This window comes from Mobula hypostoma, chromosome 12 (assembly GCF_963921235.1).
Source record: "Mobula hypostoma chromosome 12, sMobHyp1.1, whole genome shotgun sequence".
Taxonomy (NCBI): domain Eukaryota; kingdom Metazoa; phylum Chordata; class Chondrichthyes; order Myliobatiformes; family Myliobatidae; genus Mobula; species Mobula hypostoma.
In genome coordinates this window covers 63,271,248-63,296,482 of record NC_086108.1, presented here as the reverse complement: position 1 = coordinate 63,296,482, position 25,235 = coordinate 63,271,248, and the positions used below count along the sequence as shown (strand labels likewise).

Below are 25,235 nucleotides of genomic sequence, written 5' to 3'. Positions count from 1 at the left end.
AGTCTGAACTTGGAGAGATAAATAATGACTTTATATAAACCTAATTTCTTCTGAATATAATCCCTTCTACAGATGAGGTATAGAATTCACACACGATAGTTGCATTCCTAAAAAGAGAGTGGAAGCCTAAACAAGCGGAACTTATTCAGACAAGCAAACTTCCTGAATTCTTCAATTATCAATATATACTTTCTGATAATTGGGTTTTTCATTCTTGCAGGTTGAGAGCAAAGGGATGGACACAGAAAGTTTGGAAAAGCACTATGGAAAAAAGATAGGAAAATTGAAGAATCCCCTCACCTGGGATTGAAATTGGTTTCATTATTGGCACATTTTATAGGTACACTGAAAAGCTTGTCTTGCATACTGTTCATGCAAATCTTCTGAAGAAACAGAAGGAAGGAAAGAAAGAGATAAAAAGGATTTGAGACACAGAATAGAAACACAAGAGGCTGCAGATGCTGGAGCAACATACAATTTCCTGAAAGAACTGAGTGGTCGAGTAGCTTCCGTGGAAGGAAAGGAACTACTTTGGGTTGAAAACCTGCATCAGGACTGAGGAGATAGTGTGTTGGATGGAATTAGGGAATAAAAACTAAAGGCAAATTGGAGGGTTCCTGGGGACAAAAAAGCCAAGGTCTTTTTCACTATTCAAAAGATGGAAAAAAGGATAGCCAGAGGATGAGAATTAAAAGAAGGCACTAGGAAACTACCAATGTTGATGTACAGTTAAAGGCAAGAAAATGAATTACGGGAGGAGTGAAAATTTTAGTTTGATACATGAGAGCAAAGAAACCTTGTAAATTAGCAAGATCTGGGTAAGTAGATCTTGTTCAGCTTCCAGATTCAGGGGTGGAATTTCTGGAGGCTGAAGGTCTAGAACCCAGTATAGAGGCAAATGGGGAAGCAAAGAGCCTATAAAATTATGGATGAGTGCTTCAAGTGATAGCAAGATTGAGATTTGGATGAGGGTTAAGAAGCTGTAGTTACATTATAGGTAGTTTAAACAATACAGAAGCCGTTTGGCTTTCTAATCAGAACTACAATGACTAGTTCAGACTGAACAAACACTGCATCCACATTACAAAAACACCCTTTACCCATTAGCTTAATAGAATAGGCACAACTCCAGGAAAATGAAAGTTTTAAGAGGAAAAGGTAGCCTTAAATTTACAGCTGTGTAATCTTGCTACTTAGCAAAGTTCTGAGTTTCTAAACTAAAGGGAATACATTCAGATGTGCTGGTCTTTGGAGAGGCATGTATCCCTAATGCCAGGGTGAAAACTTACACGTGAATATATTTTCTGGGATAGCTCTCCTACTTCTACTTCCCCACCACATGCACCATTACCATAGTAACTTAAAATGTTACCTCATGATAATAATTGAGAACCATCTGAAGAACCTTCTTTAGATTATTCAGCTGTGGAGAATAGCAAACACATAAGAAATAATATAAGTACTTTCAGACTGCTATGAGGAGAAACTTTGCATTTGTAAGTCGAGGCAGATAAATAATTAGTACAGAAATGTGAAACCAGCGTAGCTTTGCATTTGATTCTTTCTTGATCAAGTTGTATAAATGGGCTGTTGTATATATTGGTAGTTGAACTATACTAGTTCAGTAAGTATGCTATTTTGCAATTTATTAAAAGCTGCTGAGAATTTGTCCCAACTGTTCTATATTTTCTGTTAAAGACCACTGTACACTTCAATGTTTTACCATTACACAGTTCACAGAAATTTGAATCCAGTTTAACATTTTCATTTTAGAGCTATTAGAAGAGGAATGAATTTATACTTCTAAATTCTTTGCTAAAATAATGTACATGTCATATTTTTAATTATTACACAAAACATCCCAATGATGCTTTAATCCTTTAAAAATATCAGCTTGATAGCATTCAGAACTGTACCTTCAATCTGGAATTCTCACCCACATCACTTTTAATGCGACTCAACCATGATTCATTGAAAAAAGATGGGTCTCTGCAAGAATTGCAGAAAGAAAGGTTATACACTGTTACAACCTCTGTTCTCAGGAAGCAACACAAATGAGTCAGGCCACAACAGGAATTACAAACAAAAGATATTTATTAAAGTTTATGATAAAAGGAAAAAGGGTGATGTGTGGTGTGGTAGTGTCTACTGCAGAATGGGAGAGTGGGAGTGCAACCCAGGGAACTGTAACACAGGATAAAGAAGAAACATAGGCACACCCACCCTTAAGAAGGTTGCTCTCATTATGATATTCATTAAAGTAAGTTAAGGTAAAGGGGAAAAGTGTGAAGTGTGGTGTGGTAGAGCCTTCTGCAGAATGGGCAAGAGAGAATGATATAATGGGAGTGGGAGCAGTCCCCAGCAGGTGTCAGCAGTGGAAGGGTAATTGCAGGTGTCCCAGGGAACTGCAACACATGTTGTAGAGGAAACACGGGACAAGAAATGTACAGGACATAACAAAACAGAAAAATCACAACCATTCCTTTGTAACCACAAAGGATTAAAATCTCCCAGTTTGTTATTTTGGGTTTTTTTTCTTCACATGTTCTGATACTTCAATAAATAATTCAGCAAACAGCTACTGCATAGGAATATTCTTATTATATACTGCAGCACACATAATTATGCCAGGGGTATTTAATGAATTAACATGGAACCCACAGCTGTGCATTCCTGAGGTGCTTATGGGCAGAGCAACATTTGGAACCATCACAATCAGTATCCTGGATGTGGCCTAATAATAGTCCTTCCATTGGAAGCCAAGGTAACATTTTATAAGCTCTACATTGAAGTTGCAAGAAGCCACATTGCTTTAATTACAAGTAAAACTGTAATTACAAATTGACCCTCTTCCACCTCACCCATCACTTCTCTTAACCACCCAATCCCTTGAAATAACTGGAGTCCCTTTGCCAGCCTCCTTCTCCCAAAACGGTTTAACTGTGTCTGGAGTTACCATTGTCAGTTGCTGCTCCCAGGGCCTATCTCAATGAGGCATTATTAGATACATAGCATGTGCACCACACCATTAGAGAAAGGCTCAAGTTTAATGACTCACATTTGGTTAAGAACCTGTGCCATGGTAGTTCCACTGATTAAATCCTGAATACTTCCACATGCTGAAGAAACATTAAACGTCTGTAGCTGTGAAGGAAACATTGACAATCCAAGTATAAATTACATCCATTGAGATCAACAATGTCGACACTATTATGATGATTGGACATATCATCCATTAGCCATTGTAAATTAATAGGCAATTTATTATAGTGTCAGAAAGATAAATTTTCTTTGAACAATTATGGCAATAGTGTTCTTTTACATTTTATGATGGTTTCTTTTCATGATTTTCTTTTATAACATGATAAAGTATCATTATTCTATTGAAACCGAATCACACTGGTTGCTAAGCAAGATTTCTTTCAATTACAGGTGTAGATAAGAATAAATCAAACAAACAATAAGTACTTGCACAGCTGCTACCTGAACTCCAGTATTATATTACTACTTTTACTGCAGGAATCACCTGGGTTTTGTTCCTTTAAAAGTCATCTGATCCTTCAGTTGTGTCTGGTGCCCAAGTATTTATTATTCTAAAACATCAAGCATTGGTTGGAATTGATCATGCATATCAAATTACCTCCAGGAAGCAGCAGCCTTATTGCTGAATATACAGAGTTTACAACCAACAAGCTACAGATCTGTGCGTATCATGACTATTCTAGTTACTAATAGCTGTTCAGCGATCCCAATGTTGGATCGTTTAAATGTTTGATTTAAACTATTCTGGAATATTTAAATCTATAATTATCCCTGACTCGAGTTTAAATAATAAAATAAATAAAGGCATCCATTCGTCTTGCAAGACCATGGATTTGCGCCTGGAAAGTCTTCACTCTCCAGGGAAGGGCATTAGGACCCATACAGCTTGGTACCGGTGTCGTCGCAGAGCAATGTGTGATAAAGTGCCTTGCTCAAGGACACAACATGTTGCCTCGGCTGGGGCTCGAACTCACGACCTTCAGGTCACTAGTCCAATGCCTTAACCACTTGGTCACGTGCCCTCACAAGTTTAAATAAACACATCTGTAATACTAAAATGTCTTGCCTAGGAATTCAGGTATTCTCATCCTTGGATGGAGAGGTGGCACAGATTATGCGGCTTAAATGGGGAAACCCAAGGTGCTTTGGAAAGCAGACGTCCAGTTTGAGAACAATGGTGTTGGCAAGACACAACTGCCAACTGAAGAGGATTGCAAGTTTGTACACTCACTGGCATCTCAGCATTTGACAACGGGGGCAGAAGTACAAGCAAATAAAGTGAGGGATAATGGCTGAGCGCTTATGTGAGCTTTCTTTAAAAATGGGACCCAGAGGAATATTTATCGAGCTCCATACAAAGATCAATTAATGTGAAAAATATATCATGCAAGTCATATATCTGGTTTGGGAAGTCTGAATAAAGTCATTACTGGGTTGCCTCACAGTAATCAAATGATGGTTGGGGCTTTACACAGCCATTAAATCCTTCATAGGAAAATATGCAAAAACCCGCCCTTGTTTCAGGGTAATGTACACTTCCTTTTAACTTCCTCTCATTATCATAGGTAGCTGCACAACATGGCTTATGGAAGATCCTGTACTTTTGTCATATTTATCCAAAACTCTGGATGGAACAATACATTCCAGATCTAAACTGACTTATGAAATTTGTATTTTAAAATAGTGTATCATACAAAGTTCAACATATGCTTTTAATCACTGCTCTGATGAGAGAATTTCTTCAATTGTTTTTCTTGATTCATTTATGAGAGGGGTTCCATGCCAAAAATGGTATGTAATCAATTGTAATCTAGAGACAAAGCTATATAGAACAGAAACCGGCCTATCAGTCCACTAAATCCATACTCACCCATGTATAGTAATCCCAGTTTATTCTGCCCATATTAACCTCTGCTCCCCGAGTACCACTCACCTACATGCAAAGGGAATCTATAATGGTCAATAAAATTAATCTACCAACCCACATCTTTGGAGAGAAAATGGAGGCTTCATGAAAAACCCATACAGTCACAGAGTTAACATGCAAGCTTCATAAAGACAGCACTAAAGGTAAAGAGTCATTGGAGCTGAGAAGCAGCTGATGTACTGTGCCATCCTTTAATCCACTTTAGCCACTCAATAAAATACATTTTCTGTTAGATTTTCTTGCAACTTCTCATCTCTCTCCAAGATGGTTAAAAGTTGGTAGGTGTGAAACAGGAGGATTAAGTCAAAATGAACTTTTAGAGTATTCAAAGCAGTAAAATGCTTAGTCACATTTAGATTCAAGAGGAGACCTGACAGAGAAGCAGAAAATATTATGAGATATTTAATACTAAAGTAACAGGAAGTATGGAAACTATTAAGCCCTCCTTTGATACAAATCAAAATTCAAACTTCTCCCCCACTCCACCATGCTCTTTAACACCTCTTAAATAATATTACTTTAGTTTTATCCTCACTAATCTTTGACATATGAGGAGCGTTTGATAGCTCTGGGCCTGCACCCACTGGATTTTAGAAGAATGAAGGGAGATCTCATTAAAACCTACCAAATATTCTAAGGACAAGATAGAGTAGATGTGGAAAGCATGTTTCCAATAGTGGAAAACTAAGGACTAGAGAGTACAGCCTAATAAAAAGACATCATTTTAGAACATAACATGAATAGCAATTTCTTTAGCTGGGAGTGGTCAATGTGTGAAATTCATTGCCACAGATGGCAGTGAAGGCCAAGTCATTGGGTATATTTACAGCAAAAGTTGATAAGTTCTTGATTAGTAAGAACTTCAAAGGTTACGGGGTAAGGCAGGAGATTGAGTTTGAGGAGGAAAATAAATCAGCCATGATCAAATGGCAGAACAAACGCAATGGACCAAATGAGATAATTCTGCTCATGTATTGTATGGTCTTTAATTTCTAATATATTTAGAAATCTATTAGTATTATTTTTATACCAATTTTAAAGTGATAGAATTTATTTTTGCAGGATAAGAAATCACATGGATTGTTGTGTTACTTACATTTCCTCATTAAAAAAAATTATAGAAATTTCATAGCACTTTAAAACCTGTCATTCACTTTAGACTCCCCAGTACCAAAATTAGCAAATTAAATTGCCTCATTTCTTCCCCATTATGAACTGGCTTAAACTGCCAGTCCTTCACACAGTATTCTTAAGTGAAAACAGGATTCATGATGAAAAACTCCTAAGAATGAAAGAGAGGCAGAACCAAAATTAAACAAAATAATGGACAATAAAAAAGGGCTGCTTTGAACTGATGAAAGAACAGGAAACAAACTAATGAGAGAAAGATGTTTAATTCCAAGATAATTTCTACCATGCAACACACATAAAGTTGCTGGTGAACGCAGTAGGCCAGGCAGCAACTCTAGAAAGAGGTACAGTTGACGTTTCGGGCTAAGACCCGAGACTAACGAAGGTTAGTCCTGATGAAGGGTCTCGGCCCAAAACGTCGACTGTACCTCTTCCTAGAGTTGCTGCCTGGCTTGCTGCATTCACTAGCAACTTTGATGTGTGTTGCTTGGAATTCCAGCATCTGCAGATTTGCTTGTGTTTGCATAATTTCTACCATGATAAGTTTATGTCCACCCTTAAATAAAAATCATATAGACATAGAAAGAGAGGGACTGAGAGATAAACACTTTCAAATGAAAATCTTGATTCAAGGAAATTAAACAAAAATAGTTTTGGCTAATTAAAGATTTACTTAATTATTGTAGAACTAAGGCAAATTACTTATGATGAACAACCCCTGCTGTTTGACTTACTGAATAAATAGATGGATCAATGTAATCATCTAAATTGATTTTAAAAACAGAAAATGTTGATCTGAAGTTCCACCTATAGAGAAAGGAAGTATCTTAACATTTTATTTCCAGATATTTCTTCAGAATCCTTAAAAAAAATTGAACCTGAAATGTTAACTCTGGATTTTGCACAGCTGCTGCTTGAGCTTTTTTCCAATATTTTCTTGTTTTATTTCAGATTTCCAACATCTGAAATTTCTTGGATATTCAAACAAGTTGCTTAGTTATTTTTGAACTATTGTTACTTCACTGAACAATTTTTATTACGCTCCTTTCAAAATATCATCATCTTTAACCAGCAGTATTAGATATTTGCTGAAACATTGATTATACATTGTAGAGCATGTTTTTGATGCGCAGATGGTATGATATAAAAGTAAAATGTATGATGAGGTTTCCGGATTACTCAAAAGCTTATATGCTTTGTGCTTGTCTATAGATTTATATAGATCAATTAACATTAAAGAAATTGAATTATACTTTAAAAACACACACATGCGTTGAGATAAATACTAAATTCCCACGTGACTAACAACTCATAACAGTAAAGTCATTCTATCAGATCGTTCATTATAGAAAGATAGTGAGCCTGTACGTATGGTATTCAGTTGCAGGTCTGAAAACAGGATCCATGATGTTGTAGTATGACTGAATAGACTATTTGATTAGTGTAATAAGATCTATGCATGGATTGTTTTAGACAACAAACTAAGGAAGCAAAACAAAGCTACTTTTCCATCAGCCTGGTGTAAATTTCCTGGGAGGAGATTAACACTATTGAGAATCTAAATATCTAACTTATATAATATACGACCTTACAAAGAGAACCACAGCTCTGTAAATCTGCCAAATATTTTGATGCCACAGTGACAGTCACGGTATACTTCTTTGTCTCTGGTGCGCCAGTTTATATATCTTTCAGGAACTCAAAATGATGATGATACACCCACAGAAGTGTAATATGCATGCTTCCAGTTTCTATTAGAAACTAGACAATGGGGTGACCCGTTGGGGCACCCTTTGAGAGAAGGGTAGTGCAGTGTGATGTGACCAGAATGAACATTAAATTTTCCTGAATACTATTGGTATCCCTTTGCTTTGGAAACTGAAGTAGAAAACCTGTTTATTAAAGAAGAATGACGCGTAGCAAAGCAAATATAGCTCCTCCTCGTTTAATGAAGGACACTTTTGATGGCATCATTTCTGGTTTATCTGCCACCCTCGTGCCTCTCATTGTCATTCTGGAAATGTGCAGTCCTTTCATCCCCTGTCTGTTCACCTCTTCTGCTGTTTGTTCTTTGTCTCTGATCCTGGAGACATGCATTTCTCAGCTCCTTTGTCTCTTCCTCTCTCCTCCTTCTGTGCCTGTTTTTGATATTCTGGAGACGTGCAGCCCTTTCATCCCCCATCTCTTCAGCTATTCTGCTGTTTGTTATTTGTCTCTGATCCTGGAGATGTGCACACCTCTCCTCCTCTGTCTCTTCTTCTCTCATTTCTTTTTTGTCCTGACTCTTTGATTCTGGAGTCATGCAGCCCTGGCCTCATCCGATTCTTGTTCTCTCCCTCTCCTTGCCGCTTCCCAACAGCGTTTGGCATCATCTCTTGACAATAATGTCCCCCTTCCCTTTCCACGCGGCATAATTAGGCTGACCATTTTTTTTTTACCCTAATGCTGGATGGAAGATACGAAGCACTAACACCAAAGGACGCAGATTATTCTTAATGATGTGGTTGGCGCTCTCCTAAATGGACGTGATATAGTCACCGCTGTCCTTTGACTGCAGCAAAGAGTTTTATGGGTGTCTCGAAGTACGTCATTACAATAATTATCTCTTATTGATGGGTGGCAGTTAGATCTGTCCCAATCCTGCACATGCTGATGGTGGTAGTTAGCAGAATGTGACCCTTTGAAATAGAGCTGCCCCGTCCTTTTGCTCCAGTAGGTGTCGCTGCAGAGGCTCGCCGTGCGCATGCATTGGGCTGTCGTGTCCCAATTTCCATGATGGCTGATCAGGTTTCGGGTGAAAGCGAGCTGTTGATTTTTGGCGAATGAGCAATTTTATATGAATATATAACCCTGAACTTTGCCTGCATTCTGTAAGTTAGCACATTTTAATTTGATTTAGCCAAAAAATGTGCCACTGTAGGGCACCGTTTGCACTAATTGGAGGCCACAAACAGACAGAGTATGAGAGTTTTAGTAGTATATAGATGATGAAAGCCTTTCCAGAACACCTTTCACACATCAAATTGTCCAAAAGTGCTTTATTTGGTGTAAATTTGTAAGATTTCTTAATTTGTTGGAAAATTTATTGATGTCCACATAAAATTTTAATTGGGACTTGAACAATATATGGACTTGCAAGAAAAAGCTGCAAGAAACTTTTAAATGAATCAGGCTAATCAGTTAAATAGATCTGTCCACAAACTTTCATCCTTTGCTTCCCCCCTGCACCTTTGGCAGGCACGTGTTGAATTAGAAATAAGCTCTATAGATATTCATCTCTCTTTCCCATTACTTTTTAAAGTAGTGCCATCATCTTTGAGCCTTGATCTCCATGAGAGAGAATTTGGGCTTTAATTCAGCTTCTCATCTGAAACAGACCCTCCAACAATCCAACACTTCCTTGCTATTCCAAAGAAATACATTCTTGTGCTCATGTTTTTGGAGTGTGAATTTAATTCAGAAATGTTTAATTCTGAAGTGTATACTATATTTCATGAAGTGAGCCACAGCTAATACTGAGAAATGAACATCCCATACAAAGTACATGTAATAAATTAAGTGAATATGTGAACTATAACAAATATATGTTAAATTTGACAATCATAAAATCATCCATGCTATATCTAAATGGGAGAGAAAACTGTCTCAATGCACAAGGAAGTTCAAAGAAACTGAGTGATCCATACCGAAAGTTGATGAACATATCATTGAAAAATCTCGACAACTCAGACATCCCACCTCTCCCGGAAGATCCGGGAGTCTCCCACATATCAATAGTGGCTCCCTGACGCCCGGAAATTATATACAATATCCCGGAAATAGATCTTTTTGAGAGGGAGAGGGAGAGCGAGCATTTTGATTGGTCTCTCTTCATGCTAAGAGTGGTCTCCAACCACCAGGCCATGAGGAAACAATACGATTTGGCGATATGTAACGATATGAGTCATCTGCACCTTTCCTCATTCCCTGTCACACACTGTTGAACTTGAACGCACGCAAGATCATTACACGCATGTCATCCATGTCAGCGCGGGTAGAAGATCAACTCCTCGAGCTTGTAAATGACAGCAGGCTGAAAAGTTTGTTTGACATAACATCTCTGCTGGCATTCTGGATCAAAGTCAAGGCTAAATATCCTGAGATAGCCACGAAAGCACTGAAAACGTTGCTTCCATTTCAAACATCATATCGCTGCGAAGCGGAGTTTTCTGCAATGAATGCAACGAAAACTAAATTGCGGAATAGACTAGACATAAGGAACCCCCTTCGAGTATTGCTGTCTCCCATCACCCCTCGATGAGACCGTCTTGTTGCAGGGAAACAAGCCCAGGGCTCCCACTGATTCAGCGATATTGGTATGTTGCAATGTTTTTATATGTTCATACGGGGAAAATATGCGCTGTGTGTTTAATATACAAATGTTACTTAAAATGTTATGATACTATTGACTTATCACCTATATTCCGGTCGTGATTAACCCCCCCACCCCCCCCCATCCCCGGTCCGCAAGAATATTGTCAATATTAAACCGGTCTGCGGTGCAAAAACGATTGCGGACCCCTGCTAAGTAGACCTATCAGTTTTCTCTGTGGGCGGGCTTTACAGTCGACCTCAAAAATAATGACAGTGTTGCTCGCTGCACTGTTTGCAACAGTGACTTTTTTATTGCCCATGGTGGGTTAAAACGTAAAAGACGTGTTGAGGTGAGTTTAACAGATGTCATTCGTTCATTAGCGTAGCTAACGTTATTTAAACTAGCTGGCTGACTGCTAAGGGGCTACGCTATTGATGTCCTACGTGACGAGGCCAAACTCCCTGTAGACTTGCTTAAAGTTGTAACAGAATAAACGTAATAATATAATATAAGCACATATTTTAATGTCACATTTTCTGCATGTACCCAACTTGGTTTACAGATTAGAGAAAATCACTAAACAAAGTATTACATACACCCCTGGAGGTCGACGGGCCGGGGGGGGGGGGGTGCTACCTCCCTGAAATGAGTTTTTGCAGGGTGGGATGTCTGACAACTGAAATACAAGTGAGTAATGATTTAATTAACAAGTGAGAGGGGAAACAAAATAGGGAATGGAGAAAGGAGAGAAGGGGGAGGGGGAGAGATCCATGTTCATGCCATCAGGTACAAGGCTACAGACAGAAAATGAAGTGTTGCTCCTCTAGCCTGAGAGGGCCTCATCACAGCAGTAGAGGAGGCCATGTACTAACATGTTAGAATGAGAATGGGACATTTATAACATTTTGGGAATGGGAATTTATATCATTTACCTTCCTTCAACGAAGAATAGAAAACAAGTTCAGAGTAACAAGTTCATTTGACATTTTTAGGATTTATGAACTCATCATTTACACATTAGCATGAAGGTTGTCACCGTACTCATAACTAAAAGCATTAAATCGAAGACACAAATTCAAATTCCAATTCCACAATAGTGCCTAAGAACAAATAACTAATTTAAGAATTAAGGAGCTACTGACTGTGTGACAACTGCACTTTTCCCAAAAAATCATGTGGCTCACTAATTTTATTTAGAAAGATAATCTGCAGTCTATAAACACAATGGCCTGAATATGCTTCATTCTTGGGAACTTACTTTGTGGTACCTGGCTCAGAAACTCTTCAATGTGCCATTATACACAGAGCCATAGCATCACTACTAATAGAGGTATATACTGTAGAGACTAGATTACGCAGAGAGAAAGACTGGAGAGAATAAGATAACTTTGATGAAGTTCTGTCTTCACCCTGACAATATTCTCTATTATGTTGCATGACACCCCCTGTATGCTAAATCACTTAAGTACATAATAAGTCTGACCCCCTATTCAATACTGCCGTTAGTGCATGGATCAGGTTGGTGTGAGGTTGCAGCTTACTAGCTACAGCATCCTCACCAGGGCAGTGAAAAGTGGGTTTTCCAGAAATGCCCATAATCCATAAATGATTCAAAGAGTTGATAATGCAAAAATCCCCATACTGTCTGATGTGAAACTTCACCAATACCAATGGGATAGTAGAAAAATTTGCTTATAAGCCACAAGCTTGGTTTTAACTTCTTATTGTTATTTTTACATTAAACAGAAATGAATTATCAACTACTTGAGTTGCACACTTGTTTTAAAAAAGCAATACTAATATCTATTACTCATTTGCGTACTTCATTGGAACATTCTGAATATGGTTTATGCGTCAAATGAGGGAAACTTTACTTCATGGATTGGTCTTGGCTCTGAGCTGTAAACTCAGAACAGATGGAAATGGTCTGAAACTGTACAAGAGAATAAAAATAATCACCTTCTTCTCCATTTTATTTTTGAGGTAGACAATGTTTTGATTTTTGATTGTAAAAGCAACATTGATATCAGTTGTACCTTTTACACAGCAAACAACCAAAAGGTACTTCACCAGATGGTTATCAAACAAGTTCAGACGATGAGCCAAAAAAAAACAATTATGACAAATGATTAAAGCTTAATCAGTGATATCCCTTTTTAAGGAGCAACTCTAACTCATTGAGACACATTGAGAGAATGTGATTTTATAGGTTTCCCCTGAGTATTTTGGTTTCCTCCCATGTCTCAAAGACATGCAGGCAGGTAGGACAATTGACTGTTGTAAACTGCCCTTGGTGTAGGTTGCTGGAATGAGAATGGGAAGGAGGTGGCATGAGGTCATGCACATGTGAAAGAGAATAGGTTAAATTATGGGATTGCTCTAAAGGCTGATTTATACTTCTGCGTCAACTCGACGCCGTAGGTACGGTGTAGCCGCGAACCCTACGCGGGTCCCTATGCCATAGCCTGACACACACCTCTCCCAAAATGTAACTACGTGTTGCGACAACGCAGACTGCAACAGCTGTGATTGGTCCGCTTTGTAGCATCATTTTTCCTCCTACGCTGCAATAGCTTCCCATTTGGCAACTGAAGGGCAGGGAAGGAACTCTGGTTGCAATGCTTTCCATAAAGCTTTACAGACCTCTGAATTTATGGAGGACACATTTTGCTTTTACAAAAAACGACGCTCGCTTCTTGTTTACCCCGAGTAAGACTACCATGACCACGAAGCCTTGCACGGGCAGGTGTGTGCGCATGCGTCACGTGCGCGAATTGCAGAGCGACACAGACACACCAATGCACAAGTATATGTGCTCACAACGTGCGTAGGTCACTTGCATAGGTTACGGCGTCGAGCTGACGCAGAAGTATAAATCATCCTTAAGAGTCTGCATAGACTCAATGGACCAAATAGCTCCCTTTGACATCAAAATGAAAATAAGAAAATATGAAATCTGAAAATATTAATTTTGGAATTTATAGCTAATGTAGCTGATAGCTGAAAGCATACCAAAGTGAGTAAAATCATATCTTAGATATCTGAAATGTTTGAAAGGCTGAAGGATATCACAGGGGTGTAGAATGGTAAGAACATAGAAAATATTTGAAAAGCATTGAAGGACAGGTTAAGCAGGTTGGGTGTCAATCCACCAAGAAGCATCAGAAGTCATGCTTTCAGCAATCGTTCCAAAATTCTTTCATATCAAACAAGAACAAACTTGATCAAAAGGTTTCCTTGTCTTGACTATTTACATCATGAAGACATTAGTCATTTTGATTAAAAAAATGACACATTCCACATACTAAATCTTTTCAAACAGTCCAACAGAAAACATTATTAGTGCTCTTTTTTGGACAGAGATCCATATACTTTCTAAAACAGTAGCTGCAATGAATTTGGTTGCTGGTTCTGAGATTTCTAACAACAGACTGTTTCTAGTTTCTACAAAAGTATCATAGATATTTACAGACAAAGAGGCAAATTGGTGCAATGTGCCGAGGGAGGCCAACATTGAACTTTTGGCTCATTCTACTTCTCAGCTCTTGGCCCATAGCCTTGTAGGTAATGGCTCTTTAAGTATCCATCCTTTGATCATGCGGGGATTAATCAAACCTTCTGTGATTTTTATTCTTCCTTATATTAATCAGAGTCTCCTCGAGACTCTAAATATATGAATGATTTTTAAGATAACCTAGATTTCCCTGAGATTTCACAGGATATGTCTTCTATGCTAGATACTCCCATTACCACTGATGAGATTAAGAATGTTATTTCCTCTATGAATTTGGGGAAAGCTCCTGGCCCTGATGGGTTTACCGTAGAATTTTATAAATGTTTTGCACCTTCATTAATCCCTTGGTTCTGTAGGGTTTTTGAGGCTTCATTAAAACTTGGTAAACTTCCCGAATCTTTCAATAGAGCGTCAATTTCTCTAATATTAAAGAAGGATAAAGATCCTGTTCAATGTGCATCTTATAGACCAATATCTTTATTAAATGTTGATTCTAAAGTGTTTTCTAAATTATTAGCAAACAGATTAGAAAAAGTACTTCCTTTTATTATTTCGGAAGACCAAACGGGTTTTATTAAAGGTAGTTACTCTTTTTATAACATTCGCACACTGTTAAATATTGTTTATACCCCCTCACAAAATGTTCCTGAATGTGTTATCTCTTTAGATGCTGAGAAAGCTTTTGATAGAGTAGAATGGCCTTACTTATTTAAGGTGCTTGAAATGTTTAATTTTAGCTCGAAATTTATATCCTGGATCAAACTGTTATATCATTCTCCTGTGGCCTTGGTCTGTACTAACTCTCTAAGTTCATCTTTTTTTCCTCTTTTTCGAGGTACTCGACAAGGTTGTCCTCTTAGTCCTTTATTATTTGATATTGCATTAGAACCTCTTGCAATTGCCATTCGAGGATCTCCAAATATTACTGGGATAACTCGGGGCTTAAAATCCCATAAAATATCACTCTATGCTGATGACTTACTTTTATGTATTTCTAATCCTCAAAAATCCATCCCTGCTGTTTTAGAGTTATTAGCACAATTTAGTCTCTTTTCAGGTTATAAATTAAATCTTAATAAGAGTGAACTTTTCCCGATTAATAAACAACTTCCCTTATATCATAACTTTCCATTTAAATTGATTAATAATTATTTTTCATATCTTGGGATTAAAATTACTTGTAAATACAAAGATTTATTTAAGATTAACTTTTTACCCTTAATTGATCATATTATTCAACTTTCATCTAAATGGTTTCCTTTATATTTAACTTTGATTGGTCGTATTAATGCAGTTAAGATGTTTTTTTTGCCAAAATTTCTATATATATTTCAGGCATTACCAATCTTTGTCCCAAAATCTTTTTTTGATAAAGTTGACTCAAAAATCTCTTCATTTATTTGGCAAAATAAAAACTCGAGGCTGGGTAAAATACATTTACAGAAAGCTAAGAGAGATGGAGGTTTAGCATTACCTAACTTTAGATTCTATTATTGGGCAATTAATATTCAACATATGAAATTTTGGTTACTTGACCAGGATATACTATCTATTCCTAAATGGGTAGCATTGGAATTACAATCTGTTCAGGGTTATACACTTGGCTCTATTTTAGGTTCCTCTCTTCCTTTTGATTTGAAACGCCTCAAACAGGTATCTAACCCGATAGTTAAATATACCTTACGTATTTGGTTTCAATTCAGAAAATTTTTTGATCTTAACCAATTTGGGCTAGCGATTCCTATTTTAGGTAATATATTTTTTCCTCCCTTTTTTACGGATCGTGCTTTTCAAATTTGGAAGACTAAGGGTATTTCACGGTTTTTGGATTTATTTTTAGATGGTTCCCTTATGTCTTTTGAACAATTATCTAATAAATATAATTTATCAAGAATACATTTTTTTAGATATCTACAAGTTAGAAATTTCCTAAGTACTATACTTTCTTCTTTTCCTATGCTTCCTCCTACATACATTTTAGATACAATAATTAACCTTAATCCATGTCAGAAAGGTGCATCGGCTATGATTTATAATATTATTATGAAACTTAGGAAAGCTCCATTTGATAAGATTAGGGTAGATTGGGAACAGGAATTGGGGTCTATCATTTCCGTGGATGACTGGGGGCAGATTTTACAATTAGTCAATACTTCCTCTATATGTGCTAAACATTCCCTAATTCAATTTAAAGTTGTTCATAGAGCACATATGTCCAAAGATAAATTAGCTCGCTTTTATTCTCATGTTAATCCTTTTTGTGATAGATGTCCAGGGCAGATAGCCTCTTTAACTCATGTGTTTTGGTCTGGTCCTACTCTGGAAACTTTTTGGAGAGACATTTTTAATATTATCTCCAACGTATTGAATATAGATATCGCTCCTCACCCTATTACTGCTATCTTTGGACTACCTAAAATTTCCAGTAATCTTTCTCCTTCAGCCCGTAGAACGATTGCATTTCTTACTTTAATGGCGAAAAGATGTATCTTACAACATTGGAAAGAGCTTAATGCTCCAACTACCTTTTTTTGGTTTTCTCAGACGATATTATGCTTGAATTTGGAGAAAATTTAGACGCAATCTTTATGATTCCTCACTTAAATTTGAACAGACCTGGAGATCTTTTATTCAATATTTTCATTTAATGTAATTTTTTTTTCTCTTCTTTTTTTTGCTCCATATTTATATACCCTTCTTGTTTTTTTTACTGTTTTTAATGGAGGTCGGGATTGAGGACGTGATTTTAAGTTTTTTTTAACTCTGCTTGGTCCCAAGTTAGCCCATTGCTTTGCTTTGCTTTTAGTTAGTCGCACGATGGGTTTTTTTTTCTTTTTCTCTATTGATATATATATAAATTAGTATACTACTATGTTATCTTAGTATGTTATGTTTAAATTACATTGTTTGTATCATTTTTTTTGTATTAATATCTCCTGTAACTTTATTATATTCTAACAGTGTATTAGTGCTTATATGGCTTACCTTTTTGTATACCTATTCAATAAAAAGATTTAAAAAGAAAGAAAGTATCCATCCAAGTATTTCAGTTTTAAAAATTGTGAGGCTTTCTATCTCAATCATCTTTATGAAGGAAAGTTGATATTCACCAGTCATTGGGTGAAATATTTTTTCCTCAACACCATTAAAACCTCTGCCCTTAGTTTCTACTGAAAAGACCCAAAAAAATTTCAAAATGCCTCATACAACACACACAAAAAATGCTGGTGAATGCAGCAGGCCAGACAGCATCTATAGGAAGAGGTACAGTCAACGTTTCGGGCTGAGACCCTTCATCAGGACTAACTGAAAGAAGAGATAGTAAGAAATTTGAAAGTGGGAGGGGGAGGGGAGATCTGAAATGATAGGAGAAGACAGGAGGGGGAGGGATGGAGCCAAGAGCTGGAAAGTTGATTGGCAAAAGGGATATAGGGAGAGGATCATGGGACAGGAGGCCTAGGGAGAAAGAAAGGGGGAAGGGGAGCCCAGAGGACGGGCAAGGATGCCTCATGTTGGCTGATTGTTTAAACCTTAAAGATGGAATGCAATCCAAGTTTGGTGTAATGATATTCGGTTACTTTAGTTACGTTGTTGAGGGAGACACTTTGGAGTAAGAGATACTGAATTAATTATGGTGGAAAGCTGTGTAATGGGCACTTTTAATGCAGTAATTGAAAAGTTCATTACAACATGCCCATAGCTTGAGCTTTTCAAGGATTCAATCTGTATTCCTAGAATGCACACTGTACATTGTTCACCTACACATATCTTTCATTGTGTTTTATCTGGGTACAGCTGGACTTCAATTAATAAAGGTAAATCTGCCACATTAAAATTCAGTAAACAGATTAATATCAATACCACCAAGTAGGAAAGCTAAGTGGCATTATGCCTCTGGAGTCTTGAGCAGATAGAATCTGAAGGCAGATTTTAAGTATTAATTCCACACTGATTTTATCATCTGATTTATTTATGATTTATGCTCTTGCAAGGGGCTGTAATTTAAAGCCTGGACACGTCAATTAGTCACAGATATTCTGTGAGGGAGGGCAGTGGAGGCAAATTCAATATGGAACTGGATAAGGTGCCAGGTCAAGCTAATGGCCAGCCAGTGCAAGTCTGCTGACGAGTTGCAAACTCACATTCTGGAATTCTAATGACAGCGCAATGCGAGTACAACAAATGCTTCTCAGATACAGCAGCATTTGATCTCTCACCCTGCCCCTGGGGTCATGATGTAAGTGAAACAAATGGGCAAAGACAATGCAGATGGAAACAACAGGAATTCTGCAGATGCTGGAAATTCAAGCAACACACGTCAAAGTTGCTGGTGAACACAGCAGGCCAGGCAGCATCTCTAGGAAGAGGTGCAGTTGACGTTTCAGGCCGAGACCCTTCGTCAGGACTAACTGAAGGAAGAGTGAGTAAGGGATTTGAAAGTTGGAGGGGGAGGGGGAGATCCAAAATGATAGGAGAAGACAGGAGGGGGAGGGATGGAGCCAAGAGCTGGACAGGTGATTGGCAAAAGGGATACGAGAGGATCATGGGACAGGAGGTCCGGGAAGAAAGACAAGGAGGTGGGGGGGGGGAACCCAGAGGATGGGCAAGAGGTATATTCAGAGGGACAGAGGGAGAAAAAGGAGAGTGAGAGAAAGAATGTGTGTATAAAAATAAGTAACAGATGGGGTACGAGGGGGAGGTGAGGCACCAGCGGAAGTCAGAGAAGTCGATGTTCACGCCACCCGGCTGGAGGCTACCCAGACGGAATATAAGGTGTTGTTCCTCCAACCTGAGTGTGGCCTCATCTCCACAGCAGAGGAGGCCGTGGACAGACACGTCAGAACACCTTATATTCCGTCTGGGTAGCCTCAAGCCTGATGGCGTGAACATCGACTTCTCTGACTTCCGCTGGTGCCCCACCTCCCCCTCGTACCCCATCTGTTACTTATTTTTATACACACATTCTTTCTCTCACTCTCCTTTTTCTCCCTCTGTCCCTCTGAATATACCCCTTGCCCATCCTCTGGGTTCCCCCCCCCCACCTCCTTGTCTTTCTTCCCGGACCTCCTGTCCCATGATCCTCTCGTATCCCCTTTTGCCTATCACCTGTCCAGCTCTTGGCTCCATCCCTCCCGCTCCTGTCTTCTCCTATCATTTTGGATCTCCCCCTCCCCCTCCAACTTTCAAATCCCTTACTCACTCTTCCTTCAGTTAGTCCTGACGAAGGGTCTCGGCCTGAAACGTCGACTGCACCTCTTCCTACAGATGCCGCCTGGCCTGCTGCGTTCACCAGCAACTTTGATGTGTGTTGTTTCAAATCCCTTACTCACTCTTCCTTCAGTTAGTCCTGACGAAGGGTCTCGGCCTGAAGCCTCAATGCAGATGGAACACAGTGTGTAAAAATATGAAATTGTCAACTTTAGTAGAAAATAAAATGAAAAAAAAATGCTGAAATGCTAGTCTGATGGTGGTGTCTGAAAAGAGGATGCTGCCCAAGTTGCATGCCATCTTGGGCAATGTCTCCCATCCACTACATAATGTACTGGGTGGGCACAGGAGTACATTCAGCCAGAGACTCATTCCACCGAGATGCAACACTGAGCGTCATATGAAGTCATTCCTGTCTGTGGCCATCAAACTTTACAACTCCTCCCTTGGAGGGTCAGACACCCTGAGCCAATAGGTTGGTCCTGGACTTATTTCCTGGCATAATTTACATATTACTATTTAACTATTTATGGTTTTATTACTATTTATGGTGCAACTGTAATGAAAACCAATTTCCCCCGGGATCAATAAAGTATGACTATGACCATGTATGTGTCATTGTTCAGAAGGACCTAAATGTCCATGTATACAAATCACTAATATTTCTGTTCAGCAAGCAATGTTGGCCTTAATTGGAGGAGGATTAGAATACAAGAGTAATGATTTAATGCAGAAAATGTATAGGATCTTTGTAAGACTGCAACTGTGACGATTGTCTACAAATCTGTAGTAACTTAAAGCAGTGATTAATTGATTTCTGAATAATAGCTGAATCAAGGAATAAATCATAGGAGGTACTGAGAAAGACCATCAGTCCTACTGAATAGTGGAGAAGGCATGAAGAGCCAAAGGCTGCTTCTGTTTACGTTCTCATCAGGCCAGACAGCATCAGTAGTGAGTTAAATGGAGTTAACTGAAGACCGGTGTTTTACAATTAAAACAATTGGATTTTGTGAAAAAAAATAATTCTGTGCGATTTGTTATTCTACAATTATATAAACTTATTATCATCAAAAGCAATTAGTACAGTGTAAAGAAACTGAGTTTATAGACAATGGACAAACAGCAAATAAATTCTATTCCTAACCAATAGTTTAGTGGAATGAGCTGGTTTTATATGGGATTGATGTTCAATGGCTCCAGTGTGATTTTTTTTTAATGTAAATTTTCCTTCATAACAAAAAAAATATTTGCACCTATTATGCCATTTTGCAATAGGAGCAGATGCTCACATTCATCAGACTAAAGCAGAACTCAACTTTCCTATACAATGGATAGTTCAAGTACTGCCGCATACATTTGATTTTACCTGACAAAGTTGACCAGAGAAATTGAAAACAGAACTGGGTTTTTCAAAAATACCAGTTTAATCAACTATAGTAAACCACTTAAGTACATTATCTATTCTATAGAAATTCTGATGATTTAGCCCCTGTTTCACCAGCTGATGCTTTCCACATTCCCTTCCCATATTCCACTCACCCAGCTCTGGCTCCTCCATCCATTTTACCTTTACTGATTACTGAAAAATTAACTGTGATACATTGTAACATACAAAAAAAGTGAATTACAAGACCATTGAGGTAATATTCAAGTCAGGGAAAAGTTGCCAAATTATACAGCAAAGTCCAGAAAACGCTGGATTTCATAACTGTTCTATATTTTTAAAGCAAAAATAATCATCACAAAGGGAATGATGGAATATACCAGTAGTAACAGCAATGGAGAAGTTCTGTCCATGAATGTAGGCCTACAGTGACTCTTTAGTATTAAAACATTTTGTACGGTGTTGCAATTACACTATTTTACAATAGTTTGCCAAACACACCATAAACTTAGTAATTACATTGCATTATTTAGTAATTTAAGCAGAAAGTGAAACGTGTCGCAATCGCATTTACTCAGGGTTATAATGGCTGTTTGCAAGCATTACCTGCACAAGACACCACAGGTGAGTTAAGTGAACATGGGACCGGCGAACTGACGTTGGCCGATTACAGTTCATGAGGATTCACTTACCCAGATTATCAAACTATCGCACAGGTCGGATTTATTTACTTCCATTGGTTTAAACTACTTGACCGAAGATATCAGATCATTAAAAGCAACAAAACTTATGTTAACTCTCGTCTACACTCTTCCGTCTCCGAGCCAGCAAGGAAATTATGACATAGACGCCTCTTGAATGGCTGCCCAAAGCGAGAGAAATTGGATATTAGGATTGGCTCTCCTTGTGTTGATCGACTCTTTCAGTATCCATTCAGGAGCCGGTTCGTAATAGATGTCCCAACCCCTCCTTCTTCATTCTCCTTGAGGCGTTCCTCTCAGGACAGGTAAATTGTGGCAGAAAGTGGGGTTGTGATGGTTTAAAGTGAACGTAAATATTTTGGGAGATTGCAAATAAATAAATAAATAAATAAATAGACAAATTAATATGCCGGATATTCATGTTTAAATTGAAAACTACTTGTAATATTTTTCATACTTATTCCAGCAGCATATTTCAATAAAATTGAGAAAAGGATGTCTTCTTTAATATTAACACTGCAATTTAATGCGGACGAACCATGCATTTTCATAACTTTTTTAAAAACAAATATACCTGGATGCCTAATGCCGTAGCAGAATATTTTGTGTCATATTTTAATTTAATCTGCGGGAGGGATTAAACCTTTAAATCGTTAGTTCGATTGATTTAATTGGTTCAACGGTTGTCAATCTTTACTTGTTACAAATCAGGTGGTGGTTTGGAACGATCCTCATCCAGGAGAAAACACGGAATTGGTAACGCAGGCTCCAGGTAAAAGTGGCACATCTCAACTAAATGCAGAATTTCCAAATAGCTACATTTCAGATATTTACAATTTATGAGCTGCTGCTGTTCCAACCACCCCAAGGATCTAGCTAATTACAGAGACTGGAAAATAAAATAATATTCGGGCGATCTTATTAAAAATTAAAGTTATTAAATGTTCTGGTAAATTCACGAACTAATAATTAACGGGAAATGACGCTTACAAGCAAACCGATCCAGCAATAAAATTGTTACCATATTGCGCCAAGTTTCTAGGAATTTTTAAAGACTAAAGTTGCTCTTTTATGTTGCTCCAAACTTAGGACAATGCAAACCATTCTAACATTTACTGTACAATGGTACGTTTTCTTTACTTCAAGTGAAGACTTGAAAACTCTTTAACTGCAATTACAAAGAATGTAACGTCTATGAAAGTTATCTCGCGTTATGTGAAACGAATAGTTTACACTACGGGGCTTTCCAATTTAAAATTGTTAATTCCGTTCAGACAAATGCTTTCGCCGCGAAGTCCCAGATTGGCAGCTGTCAAATGGAAAGAATTTGAATATTTGTGGCATCTGTTTGTATCCCGAACATTCAAAACTTCAGAACAAAATAACAAAATATTAAAAATTAACACATTTATATCACGAGATACAATTAATTACATTCAAGTTAACATAATAAAAGGAATGGAAGTAACCCGCAACTTACCTCTCTTCCTCTACCACTGCAACACACAATAAATCCTCTACCATTTTTCTTTGAAAGGAGTGGAGTCACAGAGGCAGATTTTCCAGTAAGTCAGAGTTCCAACGTAGGTCTTCAGTCAGAAAAGTTGGAATGCGAGTTGCAAGACTTTTTGGAAGCATGAGTTTTCCCTTTTTGGTCTTCCCGAACATGATAGTCACATGGGATGACACTGGTAGTTCTACTTGCCATTCTCCATATAGTTATTGCTTCACTGAATAAGTATATACTGTACATCTAAATAAACATCTCAATGATGATAAATAGTTATACCTGCAATAAACCAATTGAGAGATGTATAAACATTTGATGCTGTCTTTAGCACTCTCAGGTGTCAACTAATGGTTGATAATAACCTTAACAGAGCAAAATAGACAATACAGATCTTTAGCGCTCTGTACAACAGCACATTTATTAAGAGCTTTTAGGAGAGCAAATGATCCAGGGCAACCTCAAGAAATGGGAGAAAAACTAAGACAATATGAGAGAGACCACAAGACATAGAAGCAAAATTAGGACGTTCAGCCCATCAAGTCTGCTCTGCTATTCCATCATGACTGATCCCAGATCCCACTCAACCCCATATGTCTACCTTCTTGCCATATCCTTTGATGCCCTGACCGATCAGGAAACTATCGACTTCCACCTTAAATATACCTACAGACTTGGCTTTCATCACAGTCTGTGGCTAAGCATTCCATAGATTCACTATTCTCTGGCTAAAAAAAACCTCCTTACCTCTGTTCTAAAAGGTTCTCTCTCAATTTTGAGGCAGTGCCCCATAGTTCCGGATAGCCCCACCATAGGAAACCTCCTCTCCACATCCATGTTATCTAGTCCATTCAACATTCAATAGGTTTTAATGAGATCCCGCCCCCCCCCCCCCCCCACACTCCTGCATTCTCAGTTCCGGTGAGTACAGGCCCAAAGCTACAAAATACTCCTCATATGTTAAACCCTTCATTTCCGGAATAATCCTAATGAACCTCCTCTACACTCTCTCCAATGACAATGCATCCTTACTGAGATACAGGTCCCTAAACTGTTGACTATAGTACAAGTGCAGCATGACTTGTGTTTTATAAAGGCTCAGCATTATTTCCTTGCTTTTATATTCTATTCTACTTGAAATAAATGCCAACATTGCATTTGCCTTCCTTACCACAAACTCAACCTGTAAATTAACCTTCTGGGAATCTTGCATGAAGACTCCTAAATCCCTCTGCAGTACTGATGTTTGAACCTTTTCCACATTAAGATAATAGTCTGCACTATTGTTCCTTTTACCAAAATGCATTATCATACATTTCCCAATACTATGCATGTATTCCATCTGCCACTTTTTTGCCCATTCTTCCAATTTGTCTAAATCCTGCTGCAATCACATTACTTTCCCACCACTACCTACCCCTCCACCTATCTTTGTATTATCTGCAAACTTTGCCACAAAGTCATCAACTCCATTATGCAAATCGTTGACCAACAATGTGAAAAGTAGCGGTTCCTATACTGACCCTTGAGGAACATTAGTCAATGGCAGCCAACCAGAAAGGTCACCCTTTATTCTCCACTCACTGCCTCCTGGCTGTCAGCCATTCCTCTATCCATGCCAGTATCTTTCCAGTAACGCCATAGGATTTTATCTTGTTAAGCAGCCTTATGTGTGGCACCCTATCAAATGCCTTCTGAAAATCCAAGTAAATGATATCCACTGCCTCTCCTTTGTCTACCCTGCTTGTTACTTCCTCAAAGAACTCTAACAGATTTATCAAGCAGGATTTCCCTTTACAGAAACCATGCTGACTTTGTAGTGTCAGGACTCTGGGCTGTAGTCCATCTGGTCCAGGTGACTGATTCACCTTAAGACCTTTGAGTTTGCCCAGCACTTTTTTCCTTTGTAATAGCAATGGCACTCATTCCTGCTCCCTGACACTCACGGACCTCTGGCACACTGCTAGTGTCTTCCACAGTGAAGACTGATGCAAAGTACACATTAAGTTCATCTGCCATTTCTTTGTCCCCCATTACTACTTCACCAGCATCATTTTCCAGTGTCCAATATCAACCTTCACCTCCCTTTTACTCTTTATATAACTGAAAAATGTTTTAGTATCCTGCTTTATATTATTGGCTAGTCTTCCCTCAAATTTTATTTTTTCCCTTCTTACAGCTTTTTTATTTGCCTTTTGTTGGTTTCTATGCAGTCCTTAATTCCCCTTGTCAGCCATGGTTGACTACCCCTGCCACTTGAGAACTTCTTCTGTGGGTCATATCTATCCTGCAAACTATTTGCCAGAAACTTCAGCCAACTCTGCTCTGCCGTCATCCCCGCCAATATCCTCCTCTAATCCACCTGGGTGAGCTCCTCTCTCTCATGCCTCCATAATTCCCTTTATTCCATTGCTATACTGATACAGTTGATTTATGTATCTCCCTCTCAAATTGCAGTCGGAAT

The 25,235-nt window shown here is 38.2% G+C and overlaps 1 protein-coding gene across 1 annotated transcript in view; it reads right to left on the bottom strand.

Annotated features, from left to right (window-relative positions):
• Positions 1 to 21,409, bottom strand: part of hook1 (hook microtubule-tethering protein 1) — a 93,795-nt gene extending 72,386 nt beyond the window's left edge. Inside the window, exons 1-4 of the mRNA XM_063064276.1 lie at positions 21,256 to 21,409; positions 3,059 to 3,144; positions 1,917 to 1,989; positions 1,373 to 1,423 (exon numbers count right to left, since the gene is read on the bottom strand). Coding sequence (XP_062920346.1) covers positions 1,373 to 1,423; positions 1,917 to 1,989; positions 3,059 to 3,144; positions 21,256 to 21,300 — 255 coding nt within the window. The 5' untranslated portion in view covers positions 21,301 to 21,409. The remainder of the gene's footprint in view (positions 1 to 1,372; positions 1,424 to 1,916; positions 1,990 to 3,058; positions 3,145 to 21,255) is intronic.
• Between the last annotated feature and the right edge of the window lie 3,826 nt (positions 21,410 to 25,235).